This window comes from Chiloscyllium plagiosum, chromosome 27 (assembly GCF_004010195.1).
Source record: "Chiloscyllium plagiosum isolate BGI_BamShark_2017 chromosome 27, ASM401019v2, whole genome shotgun sequence".
Classification (NCBI taxonomy): domain Eukaryota; kingdom Metazoa; phylum Chordata; class Chondrichthyes; order Orectolobiformes; family Hemiscylliidae; genus Chiloscyllium; species Chiloscyllium plagiosum.
This window is the reverse complement of record NC_057736.1, coordinates 13,299,298-13,323,674: the sequence shown is the minus strand read 5'-3', so window position 1 is coordinate 13,323,674 and position 24,377 is coordinate 13,299,298. Positions and strand designations below refer to the sequence as shown.

At 40.3% G+C, this 24,377-nt stretch overlaps 1 protein-coding gene and 1 non-coding gene across 4 annotated transcripts in view; both read left to right on the top strand.

Moving 5' to 3' along the window:
• The window catches only part of pabpc4 (poly(A) binding protein, cytoplasmic 4 (inducible form)), a 45,277-nt gene extending 23,555 nt beyond the window's left edge, over window positions 1-21,722 (top strand). For all 3 annotated transcript variants that reach the window (XM_043717441.1, XM_043717442.1, XM_043717443.1), the window contains 8 exons: window positions 1,900-2,172; window positions 8,277-8,367; window positions 11,106-11,222; window positions 13,983-14,122; window positions 16,477-16,570; window positions 16,794-16,924; window positions 17,791-17,899; window positions 21,268-21,722. In XM_043717441.1, the coding sequence (XP_043573376.1) occupies window positions 1,900-2,172; window positions 8,277-8,367; window positions 11,106-11,222; window positions 13,983-14,122; window positions 16,477-16,570; window positions 16,794-16,924; window positions 17,791-17,877 (933 nt within the window). In that variant the 3' untranslated portion in view covers window positions 17,878-17,899; window positions 21,268-21,722. The remainder of the gene's footprint in view (window positions 1-1,899; window positions 2,173-8,276; window positions 8,368-11,105; window positions 11,223-13,982; window positions 14,123-16,476; window positions 16,571-16,793; window positions 16,925-17,790; window positions 17,900-21,267) is intronic.
• Window positions 4,243-4,374, top strand: LOC122563798. The gene has a single exon (XR_006315736.1). It is a non-coding gene; the product is annotated as a small nucleolar RNA SNORA55 (small nucleolar RNA).
• Window positions 21,723-24,377: the final 2,655 nt, after the last annotated feature.

Here is a 24,377-nt window from a genome sequence, read left to right as displayed (position 1 = left end):
TCCAGCAACAATCTTTCAGCTCTGATCTCCAGCATCTGCAGTCCTCACTTTCTCCTAGTTGATCTTTTCATGTACCATTGCCTCTGGTGAAACCAAAAATCCATCCTTGACCTTGTTCTATTACACATCTACATTTTACCCTTCTACTTGATTTTGATTTGACTATTGTCACATACAGTGAAAAGTATTGTTTTTCATGCTGTCCAAGCAAATCATATCTTGCATAAGTACGTCAGGGTAATAGAACAGAATGAAGAGGAAAGTGTTAGAGAAAAGAACATTGTTAATAATTCTACCAGACTTAATTTTAGGAATATAATAGATGCAAGAAGATAATCGCTGGGGACTAAATAAAGAGTCGCAATGCTTTGGTGCCATCTTGCATAATATAACAAAACATAACATCATACGAACATTATAACATTATACAAAAACTATCGCTTTTCACATGTATTTTGACGACTCATCTTCACATCTCTCATTCCCCCTCCACTCTCACTAACTTGTCAGACTGCTTACTCATATCCAATACTGGATGAGTAGAAGTTTCTGCCGAGTAAATATTGGGAGACTGAAGCCATTACCTTTATTTTCAGATTAAAAATTTATTCCGACCACCAGCCCCAAGGTCTCTGTGGCAAAAAATTTGAGACTGAAACTGCTAACCCTGTTGGATGTCTGGAGATCCCTTCACTTAACACTTCATTCAAATGACAGCAGGAAAGGGGAAGTCTGTTTCATTGAGGTTGCTCGATTTTTGTTATCAGGTTTCTTTGAGTTTGTTGGTGTGCTGGCTGCGCATAAATCAATCATGCACTGTAATCTCCATCATTGTTTTTGTGGGCTATCCTGGGTTAGAATTTCATAGTTGGAATGGTGGGCCCCTTCCATTGACATGAGCTCGATAAGTCCCAGTAAGGTAGCTCACAACTGCTGTAAGGGATCTGGCTCCAATAGAGAAATGTCCTGTTGTGTTTCTAATGCAGGACAGGTATCCCATCTCTGAGTTAGGCGAAAGTGGGTGCTGCGGATGCTGGAGATTAGAGTCAAGATTAGAATAGTGCTGGAAAAGCACAGCAGGTCAGGCAGCATTTGAGGAGCAGGAACATCGATGTTTCGGGCAAAAGCCCTTCATCTCTGAGTTGTCAGCCAGTCAGAGGCTGTTGACTCTACAGGGCTTGCAACTTCATTAGGAAAGGTGCTTACAGGAGACTTGAGAATGAAACTTGTTTCTGGAGCTTCTGAGTTCAAGTTGAATAGGAAGGGATAGCTGGAGCTAGTCAGAGGTCCCAGTAAAGGGAGTGGAGGGAGCTCGTTGTAAAGGGTGGGATGGGTTTCTCCTTATGGCCCCATCAGTTGGATCATCTGATAATTTCAAGATTCCTGAGAAAGAGGGACCCCACTCCACACTGCAGCCTGCTGACGAGATTTTGTGTGGCACCCACCTGACTGATGTACAACCAATGGCATCAATAAGGCCACCAAGTGGCCTCCTTACTGGAGAAAGTCGGAAAGGTACCAAGATCTCCATTTCCAGGCTACCCCACCTCCCAGCCAACTCCTGGGGCAGCATTAATTTCACCCTCGGTTTCTATAATATATTGGGGTGATGGTGGTGGATACACTTCCTTAACCCAACTAACTCAGATATAGGAACTTTTGTCAGTTGTGAGAGTAGGCCACAAGGTATGGTGGGCATTTGGTGTTTACTCTGTTCCTTTTCACAATTGGATAATTAAGATAATTTTAGTCATAGTTGCACTTAATTGGCTGTTAACCACACTGTGTAGTTAAGATTCAGGATTATTCTGGGAATAAGTACAAACTATTTTTTTGCCACAGTTTCTTTCTCATTGCAAACTTCGAATTCTTCTGCCACTTATTTTGCTATTTTTAAAGGTAATGCTGGAGGATGGCCGAAGCAAAGGTTTTGGCTTTGTCTGTTTTTCCTCTCCTGAAGAAGCCACAAAAGCTGTAACGGAAATGAATGGACGTATTGTTGGTTCCAAGCCATTATATGTAGCTCTTGCCCAAAGGAAAGAGGAACGCAAGGCACATTTAACTAATCAGTATATGCAAAGAATTGCAGGGATGCGGGCCATGCCAGCTAATACAATCATCAACCAATTTCAGCCAGCTGCAGGAGGCTACTTTATGCCAGCTGTACCTCAGGTGAGTTCTCATTGGAATTTTTGTCCCCTTTGCACTCCAGAGCAGAAACTGATAGGACAGTACAGTTTGGGAAATCTGGTGGAAATTAGTTCTGCCAGATTCTTGTTGATTTTGGGTCTTGCTATATTCTGGTCAGGTCTAGGTATCTGAAGCTCCCACTCAAGGCAGCTGGGAGCCTCAGGACTCTGTGCAAAAGGGACAAGGGAGAGAAAGTTGCATACTTTACCTACCCATATTCATGCTGTTTACTGAGTCCCCACCATGGCCAGTGAAACCTGGTAAAGAGAACACTGTGGATGGGCATATGAATTTTAAAGGTAAGTGACTTTGCTTATAAATGTTTTTCTGTTTGTTTACTAACAGCTGGAATGTGGGTTTTCATCAGCCTTGTGCCAGTTGCTTGTACTGTGGCCCTACCATAATAAGCTGCCTAGAGAGGAAGTGATTTTTGTTAAGAGACCATACCAGACAATTTAAAATAAGTTAGGCTTGAACTAAATACAGATATTTATAGTTTTGACAGGTTCTTGGGTTGGTGGCATCATTTCCTGTGCTGATGTAATTTCCTGTTCGTTTTTTCAGGGAGTGGTAAATAGGATCCAAGTCAATATGTTTGTTGAGAGAGTTCCGGTTGGAATGCCATGCTTCTAGGAATTCTTGTGCGTGTCTGTGTTTGGCTTGTTCCAGGATACAAGTGTTGTCCCAAAGTGGCTTCCTTCCTCATCATGTAAGGATATTAGTGAGAGTGGGTCATGTCTTTTTGTGGCTAGTTGGTGTTCATGTATCCTGGAGGCTAGTTTTCTGCCTATTTATCCAATGTAGTGTTTGTTACAGTTCTTGCAAGGTATTTTGTAAATGACATTAGTTTTGCTTGTTGTCTGTTTAGGGTCTTTCAAGTTCATTAGCTACTGTTTTAGTGTGTTGACAGGTTTGTGGGCCAGCATGATGCCAAGAGGTCTGAGTAGTCTAGCAGTCATTTCCAAGATGTCTTTGATGTAGGCGAGAGTGGTTAGGGTTTCATTCACTAAAGAGAAAGAAAACAACAACAAACTGTCATTCCTCGATGTCGCAGTAGAGTGAACAGACAATGGGGATCTTCAAACCAACGTCTACAGGAAAACATCACATATGCACCAAGTACTGAACTTTAGAAGCAATCATCCCAACATCCACAAACGAAGCTTCATTAGACATTATTTCACTGAGCCACTACACTCTGCAGCACAGAGGAACTACGAAAAGCAAAGAAAAATCACCTATACAGTGTATTCAAAAAGAACGGGTACCCAATGAACACAGTCCGCTGATTTCTCAGCAACAAACCCAAACAAGCAGACAAAGCACATCCAGAAACCCTAGCCACTCTCCCCCTATATTAAAGACATCTTGGAAATGACTGCCTGACTACTCAGATATCTTTGCATCATGGTAGCCCACAAACCCACCAACACACTAAAATAGCAGCTAATGAACTTGAAAGACCCTATATAGACAACAAGCAAAACTAATGTCATTTACAAAATACCTTGCAAGAACTGTAACAAACACTACATTGGCCAAACAGGCAGCAAACTAGCCACCAGGATACATGGACACCAACTAGCCACAAAAAGACATGACCCACTCTCACTAGTATCTTTACATACAGATGAGGAAGGACACCATTTTAACTGGGACAACACTTGCATCCTAGGACAAGCCAAACACAGACACACATGAGAATTCCTAGAAGCATGGCATTTCAACTGGAACTGTATCAACAAACACATTGACTTGGATCCCATTTACCACCCCCTGAGAAAGAATATCACCAACCCAAGGAAATGTAAACACACAAATAGAAAGCGGGCCACATCAGCAGTGCTTCATCCGGAGGCTCCCTGATGATGTTACCTAGTATGGTGATAAAACATCTAAAAACGAATCTTCCAGCTCAGTGAGCAAACCTACATCCAGAACCTCAACTGAGCTACAAATCTTCTCAAAACTGTCTAAGATAGGAAAAGTTTTGAAGACATTTCAGATTTACAGTTTATATAGCTTTGGCTGTATATAGTTCTGTGTAATGGAGCACCTGATTCCTGTAACCAGTTCTGATTGTCATTGCAGACTCTGGAGGAGCTATTGTGCCAAAGCAATGCTGAGTAAATCCAGATGGGTCTCCTCTAAATTGAGGCCTGTCTCTACAACTTAGCAACAGATATCAAGTTACATTTATACAATAATTTCAGGGTGTTTTTGGTCCTCTTGGAGAATGTGACTCATTTGAGGTATGGCCACATTAGTGCAGAAGACCTAAAGACTTTGCAAGCCTTGTAACACCATGCCTGCAACTAATCATTCTGCCACGAGGAAACCCACAATGTAGGCTGTTCACCATGGTTTATGTGGTCTGAATCTCACCAGAAATTGACAGAAATGCTATTTTTAGCAAGTTTCATAGATGGTTTCTCTCAGAGCTTCCATCATGCTACCTTTTAAACTTATTACTTATGTATCACATCCCTGTCGCCTCCATCATATCTTCCCACTTGCTGCGGGTGGAAGTACTGGCCACTGCTGGGACGTCCCAGGATTCCTGCACTGCTATGCATCTGGTCACACTGGCAGTTCGCAGCTGTCCTGTATAATTCCTGTCAGTTACCCCAGATATGTTTCATAGAGAGAAATTGACACTCTGTTTTGCCATTGGGGACCTGGAGATCTTCCTGGACAAGGGTGTGTGTGGTTGCTGCCAATGGTTTGTGCTTTGAGATGTTACTGACTGATGGAGCACCAGGTGAGTACACAGGGCAAGGTTACTATTCTCTCTCTCATATTGGGAATTGTTGCTGTCTATTTCTGTATGGTTGGTGGGAGAATGGAAAATTGCAAATCAGTGAGATGAGATGTCATAACATGAGCAAAGTTGCCACCGAAGTTGATAGGGTTGTTAGGAAGCCGTATGGTGTGTTGGCTTTTATTATCAGGGAGACTGAGTTTAAGAGCCGCAAGGTTATGCTGCAGCTCTGTAGAGCGCTAGTTAGACCACACTTGGAATATTGTGTTCAGTTCTGGTTGCCTCATTATAGGAAAAATGTGGAAGTTTTAGAGAGGGTGCAGAAGAGATTTACCAGGATGCTGTCTGGACTGGAGGGCATGTTTTATGAAGAAAGGTTGACGGAGTTAGGGCTTTTCTCATTGGAGCAAAGAAGGATGAGAGGTGACTTGATGGAGGTGTACAAGATGAATGAGAGGCATAGATAGAGTGGATAGCCAGTGACTTTTTTCCATGGCAGAAATGTCTGTCGAGGGGGCATAATTTTAAGGTAATTGGAGGAAGGTTTAAGGAAGATGTTAGAGGTAGGTTCTTTACACAAAGAGTGGTGGGTGTGTGGAATGCACTGACCCTCGATAGTAGAGTCTGTTACATTAGGGACATTTAAACAATTCTTGGATAGGCATATGGAAGATAGTACATGGGGGGATATGTAGGTTAGTCTGATCTTAGAGTAGGATAAAAGGCTGGGACAACATAGAGGCCAAAGAGCCTGTACTGTGCTGTACTATTGAGGATGATTATGAAAGTAGGCCTCTTGACACTCACTAACAAGAGTCTTATATTTCCATTCAACTCTTGCCTGGATAATAGGACATTTTGCTCTTGATATTGGGAATCACCTTACTGCTAATTTCAAGGATGATTCTCCCATTTTTTTCCACTAATACCCACATTGTTCGGTAGCTGGGAAGATTTCACCCTGTAAGTCCTTTTGTTTTAATTAACAGTAACAGAAAGTATGTACATTTAACATGCTTTTGAATATTTTGTGATTTCATGTAGAAAGAATTTAGATTTATTTAATATCCTATCAAATAATCCAGAAACACTTCACACCCAATGTTTTTTGATCCAAGTAAAGTAATTATTTATGTGCCTATAACTCTCCTGGGTATGTAAGTTTAGCATAGGATAGTGTTTCACTATTCCTTAAATGAACACTACCAGCCAAAGTCTGACACCTAAGCCACATAAAGAGTAATTAGAAGTCATGGTCAAGAGGGGTGGGACAGTGGTTCCAGGGTTGGCACTGCTCCCTCACAGTGCTAGTGATCCAGGTTCAAAGCCAGCCGCAGACGACTCTGTGGAGTTTGCATATTCTCCCCATGTCTGTGTGGATTTCTGCTGCATGTTCTAGTTTCCTCCCATAGTCCAAAGGTGTAAGGTGGATTGGCCATGGTAAATGCAGGGTTATAGGGGTGGGATGGAATGCTATTTGGAGGGTCAGTGTGGACTCAATGCTTCCTCGCTCTAGAAATTTTATGGGTCTGTGAACACCTTATGGACGAGATGACGAGCTTTTATTTCTCCCTCTGAAGGAATGAATAGACTATTGACTTTTGTCTTTATGTATAGAAACTCAAACATTTACATGGCAAAATATGAAGAGATACAAATACAAGAAAGCTGATGCTACACATTTGTATCAAACCAATCTAAATTAAGTCTTTGTGAAATAAGTAAACAATTCCCTAAAGCATTCATTCCTTTAATCACATTGTTTTCTTAATTATCTCAATCATTTTGAATATGACACAGCTGCTACAATGCCTCTGGCTGTTGTAACTGTAAAGACCATATGTATTTTATTTCCTGTATGTTTGATTGTGGACTGGAAATAGGACTGTTTTAAAAAAACAAGGATTGTGGAAGGAACTACTGCACTTTCTAAAGCAAGTTATCATTGTTTAGATAAGTTCTACACTGCTGCTTGTACGGCCATTGGGAGAAGGTTAGTTGCTGTTGAATTAGCACCAGGGAATGTGTACAAAGTGAGATTTGGCAAGCCACAAGTAGCTGATTGGTCGATAGAAATGTGGTCAGTTGTCGATGGCAAGACGACAGCTTTGACAATGACAATGTGATTAACAGGCCTGAAGGGCTCTTGACATAAGGACCTCTGAAGGGTCACTGCACCCAAAAAGTTAATTTTGATTTTGCTCCACACGTTGTGTTAGACCTGCTGAGGTTTTCCAGTGATTTCTGTTTTTGTCTCAGATTTGTAGCATCCATAGTTTTTTTGATTTTTTGACTGTGTTTGGCTCCTAGGCAGCTGAATGGTTTGTGGGTGTTAACAATATGGCCAGAAGCATTTGAACCTCCAAAAGAGGAGGTAGTCTCTCTGTGTAGTAAAGCCTGTTTCCTTTCCCTTACCAGTTGCTGTAAGCTGTAACTTTTAACTAGGAACTGGGAAACTTTAAAACATGTGATTCAGGATGTGCAAGGATGTGAAAAAATCTGGACAAAAGAAATCAATGAACAGCTGATCTTAAAAGAAGGATCATCTCTGCAACACCTGTGCACAAATGATTGAATCTCCTTTTCAGTTCTTCCTTCCACACACAGCAATATATTTTCTGTGTAGGGTGGAGTTTATTGGGGGTAGGGGGGAGGTAGGGTAGTTAAACTGGTTTAACTAGTAGTTATATGTCAAAAGTTCATAAATAGATTTTAGCTATAGGTAAACGATTATTATGATTTAAGTTATAATCTTTATACAGAAACCTGGTTGTTTGATCTATCACCTGAGTCTAAACAAGCACAAAAATAGGGGAACTTGCATAGCAGGCTTGATTTCCGGTGAGGCAAGACACAACCCATATATGGTTGAGCCCCACAAATCATTGAGCTATATAGTATAACCATAGAACTAGTTAGTGCATATAGCTTGTATTGTGGTTTCATAACTAAACTACAATTTAACCTTGTTTGTGGAGGAGTATTTTGCCTACTGGTATAATTTCTATGTTCTGCTTTGGGTATTGTCTCAGTCAGATTAGCACTAGAACTGAACATGCACTGAGTAAATTAATGCATAACTAGTAGGAGAAAAGTTTTGTAATCAAGTTAGCAAAACAAAATAGAATGATGCCCAGCTAAAGGGCTTTAGCAGCTGCTGAAAGTGACACAGTAATGAAAGTACAATAAAATGAATTTACAATTTTGCACAACTTTAGGATTTAATTCCTATTAAAACTAATTATGAAGAAAATGATATGGGGATTTCAAGCTACAGAATAAATGTGTTGCTGAAAGGATAAAACAGGTTCTGGTTTCATTCCAGGCCCAAGGTAGAGCTACATATTATGCACCAAATCAGATGGCTCAGATGAGACCCAGTCCACGTTGGCAACAGCAACAAACCAGACCCCAAGGTATGCATTTATCATGTTTACTCGTTTGAAATGACTGAGGCATGTTGTGTATGAAAGAAAATATTGGATATTACAAATCTATAAAATTCAAGGAAATATAGGGAAAGCTTCCTAACAAAAAGATTTTCCTTTTTTCTTAGACACTTGCTTTCTTTAAAAAAAAGCACTTCGTCACTACTTCTAAGTTGTAAGAAAAATCTTTTCGGTGTTTCTAATATAAAAGTTGGGATTTCCTCAATAGTTACTAATGGTATTTGATATGGCAGTAATGTTATGGCTCAGGAAAGCCCCAAGAAATATTCCTCTGTTGAACTGAGTTGATCTTTGCCTTCATTCTGTAGTGAGATTTCTATTTCAGGTAGTTTAGTTTGGGGGGACAAAGGGAGGTGGGTATTTCCTGGCTGACTCCCAGTAGCTAGGAGCAAGTGAGGACTGCAGATGCTGGAGAGTCAGAGGCGAAAAGAGTGTCGCTGAGTGAAAAGAGTGTCGCTGAGTAAACAGAGCAGGTCAGGCAGCAGGAGAGTCAATGTTTCGGGCGTAAGCCCTTTATCAGGAATCCAAAACATCGACTCTTCTGCTCCTCGGTTGCTGCCTGGCCTGCTGTGCTTTTCCAGTGCCACATGTTTCGACTCTGACTCCCAGTAGCTGTCCAGCATGCATTCTTATTGGAGAATAATGTGAACTGGTAGCCGAGGACTGGTGTGTTAATTGGCAATAGCTTGTGTTAAAACATGCCAGCTTGCCTGGTGGTCTTGGACGTGAGCATTTATGTTATTTACACTTAAATCTCTTCTGGGGATGATCAAATCTGGATTAGGTGGAAAGAGATGGTAAATTCAGTTTAGTCACAAGTAATTCAAATGCTGATCCAGTTACTAGTAAGGAGTATACAAATAGACGTTATGTGTTCTTGACTACTGTTTATTGCAATTGTGTATCTAGTTTGACTTGTAGAGTTTTTAAAAACACAATTAGTGATATTCAGTAAAATGTTTACATTACCGACTAAATAATTTTGTTGTTGAATGACAGTTTGGTCTTTGGAAGACAACAGGTTGTGATGTTTGGAATATTAATACTGCTCCAATATGTAACTGAAAGTACTTTTCAAAGTTGAAGATTCTTAATTTGCGTAGTTCATACTTCATTTTATCATTATAGTGGAAAATTCTTATAGAATCGTAGAGTCATAGAGATGTACAGCATGGAAACAGATCCTTTGGTCCAACCCGTCCATGCCAACCAGATATCCCAATCAAATCTAGTCCCACTTGCCAGCACCTGGCCCATATTCCTCCAAACCCTTCCTCTTCATATACCCATCCAGATGCCTTTTAAATGTTGCAATTCTACCAACCTCCACCACTTCCTCTGGCAGCTCTTTCCATACACGTACCACCCTTTCCATGAAAAAGTTGCCCCTTAAGTCTCTTTTATATCTTTCCCCTCTTAGCCTAAACCTATGCCCTCTAGTTCTGGACTCCCCCCACCCCAGGGAAAAAAAAACTTGGTCTGTTTATCCTATCCATGCCCCTCATGATTTTATAAACCTCTATAAGATTACCCCTCAGCCTCCGACGCTCCAGGGAAAACAGCCCCAGACTGTTCAGCCTCTCCCTATAGCTCAAATGCTCCAATCCTGGCAACATCCTTGTAAATCTTTTCTGAACCCTTTCAAGTTTCACAACATCTTTCCGATAGGCAGGAGACCAGAATTGCACGCACTATTGCAACAGTGGCCTCACCAATGTCCTGTACAGCTGCAACATGATCTCCCAACTCCTGTACTCAATACTCTGACTGATAAAGGAAAGCATACCAAATGCCGCCTTCACTATCCTATCCTGCGACTCCACTTTCAAGGAGTTATGAATCTGCACTTCAAGGTCTCTTTGTTCAGCAACACTCCCTAGGGCCTTACCATTAAGTGTATAAGTCCTGCTAAGATTTGCTTTCCCAAAATGCAACACCTCGCATTTATCTGAATTAAACTCCATCTGCCACTTCTCAGCCCATTGGCCCATCTGATCAAGATCCTGTTGTAATCTGAGGTAACCTTCGCTGTCCACTACACCTCCAATATTGGTGTAATTTGCAAACTTACTAACTATACCTAATATGTACATAAGAACAGTCTATAATATTGTATGTTTATGTAGATTTTTGATTTGAAATTTTGAATTTGTGACTTGTGTACGAGTATAATGGATTATTGACAGCACGCTCAAGTCACAAATATAAATGTAACCTCGTACTCTTTCTCAGGTTTTAAGCAATATCCCCTGTAATTTTCCTTTGATGTATGTAGCCTGTTGTTTTTTGTATCCTTTACGACCACTATATGGTTGCTCATGTTCGCATTTTAAAAGTAGCACTGGTTGTGCACGACCTGTTTGTTGCAGTGCTCACATTAGGGTAGTATAGTGTAAGAAAGCAATCTTATAAAAAGTCATTCTTAAAAATACAACATTTTAAGTAGATGCAAATTTTACAGGACAGATCTGAATTCAATTACAAGTTGCAGTAATGCAGCAACAAAAACTGTGCATGCTGGAAATTGGGGGGAAAACAGGAAATTGGAAATTCTCAACAGAATCTGTGGAATGAGGCATATAGGTCATCCACGTGAAACATTAACTTTCATTTGGGAAATTTTGTGCTTAGTTTCAGAAGCAAAAAACATATTTTTAAAAAGTAATTATTTGATTGGTTTCAGAATCTGTTCTTTTCTTCAACAGGGTTCCAAGCCATGCCAAATGCCCTTCGTCAGGGAGGTCCTCGGCCTTCTCTGCGGCACCTAACGCCAACAGGAAATACTCAGGGTCCTCGAGGTATTCCTGGTGCACAGAGAATGGGTGAGAGTTTGCTGAATGAAGCATTTTGTCGTATTAATACATCTTCAAATAACCCGAAAAAAGATTATACTGGCAGTTGAGGAATGCATTCATGAAAATGGTTGAATAGTAGGTGAAGAGCCTCTCATATCTATTACATTCAGAAGATAATTTATTTTAAATAACATTAAATTTTACTTGCATTCCTTCCTAATAAACTAGAATCACGTTTTTGGAAATTTCGGAATAAGTCTCAAAGCAAATGTAGCGTCTGTTCTTTTAAATTTATATCTAATTAAAGAATTGTAAAGTTCCTCCCCTTTATATTAACTGATTTATCATTGTCAAAGAGTGTGGTGCTGGAAAAGTACAGCTGGTCAGGCAACATCCAAGGAACATAAGCTCTTCATCCAGGCCTCAGATGCTGCCTGACCGGCTGTGCTTTTCCAGCACCACACCCTTTTAATCTGATCTCCAGCATCTGCAGTGCACACTTTCCCCCCTGATTTATCAGTGTGTGTTGATGTTCCTGTTTAACAAGTTATGATTCTGATAGGGCTGGTTTCTTGTATATGAATTTTTAAACCAACTACAGGAAGTCCTAGTGTTATTTCCTCTGATACCCTCTTTGGAGGAAGTGAACCATCCTAACAGCAAAAAACATGTTATTCTTGGTTGTGGAAAGATTGCCGATTTCAGTCTTTGTTCTTTCTCCTGCTGGCTGTCCAGTGAATTATATCAAAAGTGCAAATATTTGACATTAAGGGCATAATTTTGGATCTTGGGTCAGAATCCTTATATCAGGGCCAAGTGGAGGTGTCATGCAGTGTGTGTCATGTACAAGATATACTGGAGTAAGTTTCTTTCTTAAACCTGCGGCTTCTACTGCTTAGAAGGGTACGAGTAGTAGACATATGGGAACAACATGACCGCAAGGGTCTTCTGCAATCCACATAACATCTTGACTTGGAACGATATTGTAATTCTTACATTGTCACTGTAGTCCATACCAGTTCAAGAAGACTGCTCACCGTCTTCTCAAGGTCAGTTGTGAGTGGGCAATAAATATTGATCTTGCCAGTGATGCCCACATCCTATCAAACAAGAAATAATTTTAACATCCTGCAGTTAAGTGAGAGTGGACTGTCCTCATCTTGAAGTTCTGTCTTTGTAATCTTTAAAAATTTTAGATTATATATTGTTGCTGCCTCAGCATATGTGTCAGCATTTTATAGGAGTGCCCCTCCACAGGAAGAGTTTCAAAGTCTCTGGTGTGCTGGCTCCAAGTGACTGGCTTCATCCCTAATGTCTCAGGAATGTGGCATACTGAGTGGAAAATTCCACTGGTCCTCTTTAATTGGCTTAAGTGGACATTTACCTATCTCATGTGGTTACCTGTCACATTGGGGGCAGTTAGATCTTGCAGCACCGATGTTCCCTCCCTCCAGGACACAGGCTTGAAATTGAGATGATGTTGGCTGGTGGTGCAAATTTCAGCCTTGAATGGGGATGAAATTCCAGCCCTGATTGTCAGTATGGGATCTGGGAGACGATGCCCCAGTGGTATTATTGCTGGACTATTAATCTAGAGACCCAGGAAATGTTCTGAGGACCTGGCTTCGAATCCCACCATGGCTGATGGTAGAATTTGAATTCAATAAAAATCTGGAATTAAGAATCTAATGATGACCATGAATCCATTGTCGATTGTTGGAAAAACCCATCTGGTTCACTAATATCCTTTAGGGAAGGAACCTGCCATCCTTACCTGGTCTGGCCTACATGTGATTCCAGACCCACAGCAATGTGGTTGACTCTCAACTATCTTCTTGGCAATTAGAGAAAGGTAATAAATACTGGTCTAGTCAGTGATGCCTATATCCTGTGAATGAAGTATTAGACTTGGTACTGATGTCCCTCTAGAAGGAAACAACAACTTGCAGGCGCTTATGGTCTACCAAATGCTGTCTGATCAGTACATTTAAAGCTAAGTCACTGCTATAATGCAGGCATGTGTGGCAGCCCACTTACACTTCGTGAAGTCCCACAAACAGAATGGAGATAAATGACCAGGTAGTATTGTCCAATGATGTTGGTTGAGGATACATGTTTCAATGAATTCAGACACAATTCTGGCACAAGTTCTTCAAACAAATTAATTGGATCGTTTATATCCACCACAAGATCTCAGTTTAAAATCTCACCTAAAACCAGGCACTTCTGACAGTGTGTGTGCTCCTTTGGCAATGTTAGCCTATATTAATGTGTTGAAGATTTTGGAGTGAAGCTATGGACTCTTGATATTCTGACTCAGGTGATGTCAACTTTGCAGCTGAAAGTACTACAGTTATTGTTAACAAATTACCACTTAATGAGGTACAATATCTAGTTGAAATGGGCACATTCAGAGCAAAATGGGGGAAAATTTCAGGGTTTCTTTATATGGAATTGAGCTATAGAAAACATTAACATTCTAAATTTGAGCTCAGGGCTCTCTTGAGTTACTTAATCTCTGCCTTGACAGTAGTAGTCTAAATATGAAAAATCAGTCAAGGACTCCATGCTTTATATTTTTCCAGGGTTCTTCCAAGGTAATAGGAGATGGCTTTTCATAAGCCTGGCAATAGTCATCTGATTTCAATCATTTTACTGGTGTATTGATTACCTATTATGGAAACAACATTCCTTGAATTGAGATGATTTGTTCAATTTAATGATAAATAATGATCTTTTTGTTCAACTTCTTGTTATGAAAATCTCAATTATGCCTTGGTATTTTAGGATTATCAACGACTCAGAATCTGGCTCATCGTCCTGGAATTGCTGGCCCGACACCAAGGGGTGTTCCACCTTATAAGTACGCTCCCACTGTTCGCAACCCACAGCAATCAGTAGTACAACCTCAAATGGCCGTACAACAGGTACTGTAAGTTTATGAAATTTCCATTCAGTTATTGATGGAATATTACCTGAATTGAGTACATGATAAACTGAACTAGTATAATTTTTTTGCATTTGGTCACTAATAAGGTGCTAACCTGGTGAAGCTACAAAACTTGCAAGCCAAACAATATGATTAGATTAGATTAGATTAGATTACTTATAGTGTGGAAACAGGCCCTTCGGCCCAACAAGTCCACATCGACCCTCCGAAGAGCAACCCACCCAAACCCATTCCCCTACATTTACCCCTTCACCTAACACTACGGGCAATTTAACATGGCCAATTCACCTAATTCTGCACATTTTTGGACTGTGGGAGGAAACTGGAGCACCCGGAGGAAACCCACAGCAATTGATAGAAAGTATTAAGTGATTTCATAACCAATGGATCAGATTTAAGCTCTGCAATCCTGCGAAATCTAGCTGTGAATGGTGGTGGATAATTAAACAATTCACTGAAGAAGAGAGCTCCTCAAACATGTTTTTGCTCCATGATTGGAGAGTTGAGTACATTACTGCAAAAGATAAGGCTCATTAATTTGCATAAATCTTCAGCAAGAAGGGCCAAAACCACCCCTCTCCCATTTATCTCTCAGCCCCCTCGCCCACAAGCTTCATTCCTGATGAAGGGCTTATGCCCGAAACATAGATTCTCCTGCTCTTTGCATGCTCCCTGACCTCCTGTGCTTTTCCAGCACCACACTCTGGACCCATATTCTGACCGTCATCAGGACAAATCCAACCAGGCCACTTACTGCCAATCAGTCTACTCTGACCATTAGAAAAATTATGGAAGAGGTAATCAACACTGCTATCAAGCAGCACTTGCATAGCAATAACCTGCTCACTGACACTCAATTTGGGTTCCACCAGAATCACCCTGCTCCTGTTTTCATTACAGCCTTACTTCAAACATGGACAATAAAGCTGAAGTCCAGAGGTGAGGTGAGAGTGACTGCCCTTGACAGCAGTATCACGTTTGACTGACTGTGGCATCAAGGGTCCCTAGCAAAACTAGAATGGATAGGAGTCTGGGGAAGTTTCTCCACTGGTTGAAGTCCTGTCTGGCAGAAGGAAGTTGGTTGTGGTTGCTGGATCTCGAATAGCTCAGCTTCAGGACATCTCTGCAGGCATTCTTCAGGGTAGTGTCCTTGGTCTTACCATCTTCAGCTTCATCATTGACCTTCCCTCCTCCTCAAGGTCAGAAGTGAGGATGTTTGCTTCTGACTTTAGTGTTCACCATTTGCGATGAAGCAATCCATGCCTAAAAGCAGCAATACTGAGGATACTGAGGCAGTATCCAGGTTTGGACTGATGTGGCAAGCAAGATTCATGCCATGCAAGGGCCAAACGGTGACTATCTAGCCATCCCCCAAGGCATTCAATGCCATTACTATCACTGAATCCGCCACTGTCAACATCCTGGAGGTTACCATTGAAACTAAACAGGACTAGCAATATTAGCACTGTGGCTACAAGAGCAGGTCAGAGATCTGGCATCATGTCGTGAGCAAGTCTTCTCTTCCCTTCCGAAAATCATCTCTCTATCTACAAGGCATAAATCAGGAGTGCGTTGGAATTCTCCCCACTTGCCTGGGTGACTGCAGCTCCAACAAGCTTGACACCATTCACAATAAAGAAGCCTGCTTGACTGATGCCACATTCACAAATATTTACTTCCTGCATCACTGACGCCCAGTGTACCATCTATAAAATGCGCCACAGAAATTCACCAAGGCTTGGTGCACATAACTTCCAAACCTACAGCCACTAATATCTAAAAAGATGAGAGCAGCAGATACATAGCAATACCACCACTTGCAAAATTACCCTCCAAGCCACTCAACATTCTGACTTGAAAGTATATTGCTATTCCTTCAGTGTTGCCTGGTTTAAATCTTAGAAATCCCTGCCTAATGGCATTATAGATAGATGCAAAGTAGATGGACTGCAGTAGTTCAGGAAGGCAGCTGGCCAACATAATCTTGTTGGCAAAATGTGCCAATCTTCAGGAAGTAGATGTTATCTTAACTGCTACCTACCAAGGATAACCAACAGATGTAACCCTGGTGTATTAGGAAAACTGGGGGAAAGTTTATCCATGTCACTACCTTCTCAGCAGAAATTTGGGAAGGGCAATAAATGTAGGCCCACATTCCCATAAATGAATTTAAAAATAAATTAGTCTAGTAAACACTCATACTAACTGTTGCAAGAGTTCTCGTATGGAAGTTGGCTATTGTGCCTTGTCTAACGTTTGGTAATGGAATGCTCTTGGTGGTGGGGGGAAAGAGAGAAACCATTTAGCTTATTAATTACTGTGATTTTTAAGCCCTCTCAATCTGCAGTGCTTGTACAAGGACAGGAACCTCTGACTGCCTCCATGCTTGCTGCAGCCCCTCCTCAGGAACAGAAGCAGATGCTGGGTAAGTGAAATCTGAAGCCCATCTGCCATGTGGCTGCAATAAAAATTAACCAAGTATTAGGTATGGTTTTGAGTTGTCAAATATTGAGACATCATTGGAAATCAAAAGTGCTGGATTATTTAATACAAATGCAAAGTGATTGGTAAGCATGCATTGACTTCTCAATTATCTGCTGTTGAATTCAATTCAGTGACAGACCTATCCTGTTCTGTTCCATTTTCAGGTGAACGTCTATTCCCCTTGATCCAGAGTATGCACCCTTCCTTGGCTGGAAAGATCACTGGAATGCTCCTAGAGATAGATAACTCCGAGCTGCTACACATGTTGGAGTCCCCAGAATCACTCCGGTCAAAGGTATACTGATTCAGATTAATTATTATGTGGCTGTTGGTAAAGACTCGCTTTAATATCCAAATGACTGCTATAATTTTAAAGATAATAGGACATTGCCTGGGCTGAGATAAAAATGGTTTTCAGCAAAAAATACACCCATCTCTCTGGATTTTAAAGCTGCCTCACAATTTGCTTGTTCCTGTGGAGGCTCATTTTCAGATCCTCCTTTCTAATTATGGGCTGGTCCATTGACAATAGCAGAATCTGAGGGTGATTTTTCCACACAACAAATAAAATTTATACATGGTTAGGTTTTCCAGGACATGCAGGGGTATTTGGATGTGAAAGCCCAGTACAGGCTGGGTGCCTAGCAATAATTCACTAGTTTAGACTTTTTGAAGACTTGATCTTTTTCATGCAAGTGAAATTTCAAAGAAAGATATCTAACAACTTTTATTAAAATATTGAGAAATATTACTTAGAATCATAGAATGCCTACAGTGTGGAAACAGGCCATTGGACCCAACAAGTCCACACTGACCCTCCAAAGAGTATCCTTACCCTATTACTCTACATTTCTCGTGTCTAATGCAGTTAACCTACACTCCCCTGAACACTGTGGGCAATTTAGCATGGCCACTTCACCTAACCTGCACATCTTTGGATTGCGGGAGGGAACCGGAGCACTTGGAGGAAACCACACAGGCACGGGGAGAATGTGCAAACTCCACACACACAGTTGCCATTGGCTGGAATTGAACCCGGGTCCCTGGCGCTATTAGTGCTAACCACTGAGCCACCGTGCCATGCTGCCCCATTTCATGGAATGCTGTACACGTTGTATAGCGAGTTGTGATTTGTGTGTATATGCAATCTGTCTTCTGCAGGTTGAAGAAGCTGTGGCCGTACTACAAGCCCATCAAGCCAAGAAAGAGGCTGCCCAGAAGGCAGCTGTGGTTGTAGCTACATCCTAATTTGGGAATGAGATGTGCAATGGTAAGAGTTTGAATCATTGATTGACCTCCAATATAGGTCAGTTTTTTGTTGACTAATTTAATTGGTGGAGGGGTTCCCATAGATCACATGGGATTCAGGATGAGCTTGCCAGTTGAATACAAATTGACTTGATGGTAAGAGATAGAGAGTGGTGGTGGATGGTTGTTTTTTTGAACTGGTGGCCTGTGACCCAGTGGTGTTCCACAGCGTTCGTTATTGGGCCCACTTTTCTTTCTCATTTATATAAATGATTTGGATGAGAATATAGGAGGCATAGTTAGTAAGTTTGTGGATGACACCAAAATTGATAGAATAGTGGACAATGACAAAGATTATCTAAGATTACAGAGATCTTGATCAGTTGGGCAATGGGTTGAGGATTGGCAGATGGAGTTTAATTTGGATAAATGTGATGTATTATATTTTGGTAAAACAAACATAGGCAAGACTTGTACAATTTGTGGTAGAACAGAGAGACCTAGGGGTTCAGGTAAATAATTATTTGAAATTTCTGTCACAGGTAGACAAGGTGGTTAAGGTGTTTAGCACACTTACCTTCATTGTTCAGATCTTTTGAGTACAAGATATGAAATGTCATTTAGAGGTTGTACAGAATGTTAGTGAGGTATCTTCTGGAGTACTGTGTGCGGTTCTGCTCATCCTACTTTAGGATGGATATTATTAAATTGGAGAGGGTTCAGAAAAGATTTAGCAGGATATTGCCAGGAATGGAAGGTTTGAGTTATAAGGGGAGGTTGGTTGGGCTGGGACCTTTTTCACTGCAGTCTTTTCCCTAGGGTGGGGAAATTCAAACCCGGGGGACATATTTTTAAGATAAGAGGAGAATGATTTAAAAAGGACATGAGAGGCACCTTTTTTTTTAACACAGTAGTTCATGTGTGGAATGAACTGCCAGAGGAAGTGGTGGATGTAGATACAATTATAACATTTAAAAGATATTTGGATAAGTTCATGAATAGGAAGGCTTTGGAGGGATATGGGCCAAATGCAGGTAATTGGGACGAGTTTGGTTTAGAAACATAATTGGCATGGATTAGTTGGATGGAAGAGTCTGTTCGAATCTATAAAGTGTGTAGTTGGAAACATAGCAGGTCAGGCAACATTGAGGAGCAAGGGAGTTGATATTTTACGCAAAACGTTTCATCAGAAGGTGAAGGGGAAGGGCTGAAAAATAAATGGGGTTGGGCTAGGGGAAAGGTAAGTGGGATGGCAATAGGTGGGCAAAGGTAGGTGTTTGTGATCAGTCAGTGGAAAGTGTGGAGTGGATTGGTGGGAAGGAAGATGGACAGGTAGGTCAGATCAAGAGGGTGGAGTCTGTTTTCATGCTCTATGACTCTGTGCCTATGACTGATATTTTTTCTAGCCTTCAGGACAAGGGGACCATAGTTCCTGGAGAACTAAGCAAAACTATAGGAACAGAAAAGTGACATGGGAGTTTTGAACCCAACCAGAAAAGTGACATGAGAGTTTGTCCAATATCATCAAAAAATATATATCACAAGTGCCTGTGAAAGAGGAAGGGAACTCCAACAAATAAAGTGATCGGATTAAAGTTTTACTTGGATCAGTATTTGTTTTTCATTGCTGATTTATACAAACTGTTTCCAGCAGGGTCAGAATCTAGGTTATGTTTTCCTTTTGCTGAAGAATTTGTGACAATTTCTCGAACAAAAGTATTTTTTAAATACTTCTGAGAAATGTGGAGTATTTCCAGATTCATTGGAGGACAATTCTTCTAACAACAGTGTACTAATGGTGATTGGTTACTTTATACAGTATTAGACCTCAGGGGGATTATTTGTGCAAAAGTGACTATAATATTATTAGATTTAACTCATCAGACAAATCAAAGTCACCAAGGATTTAATTCTAGTCTCAGATTTCAAGAGCTTTGTTTAGGAAGCTGGACAAGGATTGTCCTAGAAAGCAGGGTTATGACAAAATAGAATGGTTTTAAAACCATCTTGATGGAAACGAAGTCTGGATGTTCCCAAGGAAAATGAGTTCATGGTAAAACAAGTCATATGGCTTATGGTTGTGCAAGGACAAGTAAGACTTGACCACAAATACTCATACAGTTAAATAAACATGGTTGTCACAAAAGGGATCAGTACTGAGTTGTGAGACATTAGAACCTGCTATCAAAGTAGCCAGTAGGTTATTGGTGAAGACAGACATTTGCAGTAGCAATGATAAAAACATTTTTAGTTTTGTTAGAAGTAAGTGCAATTAAGGATTGTTTAGTGCTGTTGAATTTCTGCTACTCATTTCAGGTGAATTTCCTGAGCACGACAAAGATATTAAATTTCTACTTTACATTAATCTTCACTCCAGCAGATTGCTGTGTTACATTAATGCAATAATGCATTAATTTCCAAGTTTTTGTGGATGTCAAACTAAAAATGTGAGTTTGAGGAGGTTTCAAAGAGGCTGCAAGGAGTTTTGCAGAGTAAGCGATCAAGAAATGGCAGTTAGACTATAATAAGTGGGAGGTTGTCCACTTTGGTTGGAGGAGAAAGTGAGGTCTGCAGATGCCCGCTGCGCTTTTCCAGCAACACACTTTGGTTGGAGGATTGGAGTGCAGAATGGGAAGTGTTGATGTCTGTCCAAAGGGATAGATCAACAAACATGTAGAGTTAGACCCCATCTACTACCCCCTGAGAAAAAAATGGGAAATTACATCACTACAGGAAATGATGTCACCACAGGAAATGACATCACCAACCCAAAGAAACCCAAACATATAAATAGAAAGCAGGAATTATCAACAGTGCTTCGCCCAGAGGCCCACTGAAGATGTTACTTAGGGTGACAAAATGCCTGGAAATGAACCTTTCAGCTCAGCGATCAAACCTACATCCAGAACCTCAACCTGAGCTACAAATCTTCTTAAAACTCACTAACTGGTTTGCTAGTTGGTATTTTACTTTGGATTCAATCAGTTTTATTAATTTTAAAATAGTAACATTGTTTGAACTGTAGTTTTAAGTTCCAGTAATATTCCTGTTATATGACACACAGCAAGGTGGTTCTGGTAAATCAATAATGCTGGTTACCTATTGCAGTTTGTGATAATTAGTCAGTATGAAATAAAAACTTGTTGACTTACAGTGCAATATGTTGAGGCTTCAACCTTTGAACCATTTGATTTTTTCACTGCAAATACTGAAGGAAAAGTACTTCAATTTGCAGACAATTCTTTTGCAGTCACTTCTAACTGACAACATGGGTATTTTTATATAGTAACAACGATACGTGGGGTTGGGGAGCTATCGGAGATTCAGTCATTGGAAAGTTCCAGTTGGAGAGGAGCCAGATAATGAAATGTTTTACTTTTTTCTTTGCAGATTGCCAACAACCAAGGATTCCACAAGTTTTGATTCAGATATATTCAGACTGGATGCGTGGATAGTGCTTAGCTTTGAGAAAAAAACAAAAAACATTGCAAAATTTCAAATAACCAGATCCTGAAACATTTTAAATGTACCTTAAGAATTTAAAAGAAATATATTTTGATAAATCAACTATAAAATTATCAAGCAGGGCACCACTTTGATTTAGAACTTGTTTTGTTTTGAAAATGGATATCTGTGGCCAGGATAGATTTATTTATTTTTTCCTTCTCTTTAAAGGACAGGAAATAAAAGGTTAAGGGTATGAGAATGGAGCGAGATTTTATTTTGCAGTTGAGTTTTTATCATTAAGGTGTGTTTTAATTTTTAAAACTCAAGTTTGCCTAAATCTGGAAAAGTGTGTTTCTGATTGGGGAAGGGAGAAACCAATAAAGAAAACTCTTTCACTACAGTGTGTCAGTTGTCATCATTTGCACTTTGATTTGATCTTTTCACATATGTTTTATTTGTTAGGTTTTGTAGTTTAGTTGACTATTTAAATTAGGGAAGTGGAACTTCAGAAGTAAACAATAATTATTTTAAAATAATGATAGAATGCTGATAATACCTTGACACATTTGCAGTTTCTCATTGAAGTAGCAGTGGATACCAGATAGGAACTCCAGGGCTCTGGCCTTGCACAACATCAGTGGGTCTGTCACCATCATACAAGTCGACTATTGTTCCACCCTCATTTTCAATTTGGTCAATTTCCTCCGAGCTGAAAGGAAATCTTCTAATAAAAATGTTACAAATATTTCATGGCTGTGAACTGACATCGGGATACTTAAGTTCAAAACTAGGTGATGATACTGTTTCTCCATCAATAATGGGGAAGTCTGTGTTGTCGCCATGGTTAGACAAAATACTGTGTGAATACTTTCCAAATGGGAAAAAATGTAACTGAATCAATGTGCATCTCCTGATAGTTGTTTAGAAAACTGAGAATACTGGTCTCAGAAGAGAAGATTCACTTCAGTTTGGAGGAGAGAATATAAGACAAGCAAATGTGAAAGTGTAACAGTTTCTTTTGAATGATCATTTCTGCTTCACTTGAAATAAACATTGTATTCAAACATGGTATAATGCATGGATTTGCCAGTTTTGTCTTTGCTTCCACTTGATGTCATAAGAAAATCTGGAAACCTTTCATGATACAAATCAAACAGGAATACAGCAGCTACAGCCAGCAACATTAATTAACAGCACAAATATTAATCAGGATTTCATTTTAAGGCCGATTTGGCATCAATCATACAGATCAGCCCATTCCTTTGACATTAGAATTTAAACATTTTACATTATGAATAATTGTTCCAAACAAATGACTGGAAACATACATAATATGCTCGTTTTAGCTTAAAAAGTCCATTTTTCTATAATAGTCAAATCAACAATCCTATCTTCTAAACCTTTACAGATAGCTAGTAAAATAAGGTTAAATTTCAAGGCAATTTTTTGCATTGTGGAGCAAATTTCCCTTAGTGACATAGAAGACAGTTTTCAGAGCAAATTGCTCAAGAAATTCTAAAGTGATAAAACTCAAAATCAACAAAAGCTTGTCTTGAAAATGTATCATTTTAGGCTTAACAAAATGCTTCTTGACTTAAGGAACACAAAGTTAATTCTGTCTTCTCTGGATGTCTTACTGTTCCAATATCAGGATGCAACCTAGTTTCATGATCCATGAGCGTAAAAAGTGCATTTCATGTGGTGGTGTCAGGCATTTTTTTCATGCAATTTAGGTACTGTAACTAAGGATTGATTTTATTTTCTGATTATGTGCCATAACCTGCAAAGTTAACATAGGATTACAGGCCTTGTGTATAAATGACATGGGGAAATTGTGAAAATATAAATCATGGAGTCCTGATGGGTCAGAACTGTGACCTACTGAACAAATCTGGAAATTCAAAGTTTGTGAGAAGATTTGTAGCTCGGGTGCTTGTTGTTGTGGTTCTGTTCGCCGAGCTGGGAATTTGTGTTCCAGACGTTTCGTCCCCTGTCTAGGTGACATCCTCAGTGCTTGGGAACCTCCTCTGAAGCACTTCTGTGATGTTTCCTCCAGCATTTATAGTGGTTTGAATCTGCCGCTTTCGGTTGTCAGTTCCAGCTGTCCGTTGCAGTGATCAGTATATTGGGTCCAGGTTGATGTGCTTATTGATTGAATCTGTGGATGAGTGCCATCCCTCTAGGAATTCCCTGGCTGTTCTCTGTTTGGCTTGTTCTATTAAAGTAGTGTTGTCCCAGTCGAATTCATGTTGCTTGTCATCTGCGTGTGTGGCTACTAAGGATAGCTGGTCGTGTCGTTTCGTGGCTAGTTGGTGTTCATGGATGCGGATCGTTAGCTGTCTTTCTATTTGTCCTGTGTAGTGTTTTGTGCAGTCCTTGCATGGGATTTTGTACACGACATTGGTTTTGCTCATGCTGGGTATCGGGTCCTTCGTTCTGGTGAGTTGTCTGAGAGTGGCTGTTGGTTTGTGTGCTTTGAGTCCTAGTGGTCGCAGTAGTCTGCCTGTCAGTTCGGAAATGCTCTTGTATGGTAGTGTGGCTCGTCCTTTGGGTTGCGGCATGTCCTCATTCCGTTGCCTTTCCCTTAGACATCTGTTGATGAAATTGCACGGGTATCCGATTTTGGGGAATACATTGTATCGGTGTTCTTCTTCCTCTTTTTGCAGTTCTGGTGTACTGCAGTGTGTTGTGGCCCTTTTGAATAGTGTCTTGATGCAACTTCTTTTGTGTGTGTCGGGGTGGTTGCTTTCGTAGTTCAGGACTTGGTCTGTGTGTGTGGCTTTCCTGTATACCTTTGTGGTGAATTCTCCGTTCGGTGTTCTCCTGTACCATCACGTCTAGGAATGGGAGTTGGTTATCCTTTTCTTCCTCTCTAGTGAATCGGATTCCTGTGAGTGTGGTGTTGATGATCCGGTGTATGTTCTCTATTTCTGTGTTTTTAATGATTACAAAGGTGTCATCCACATATCTGACCCAGAGTTTGGGTTGAATTTGCACTAAGACTGTTTTGTTCTAATCTTTGCATTACCGCTTCTGCTATGAGCCCAGAGATG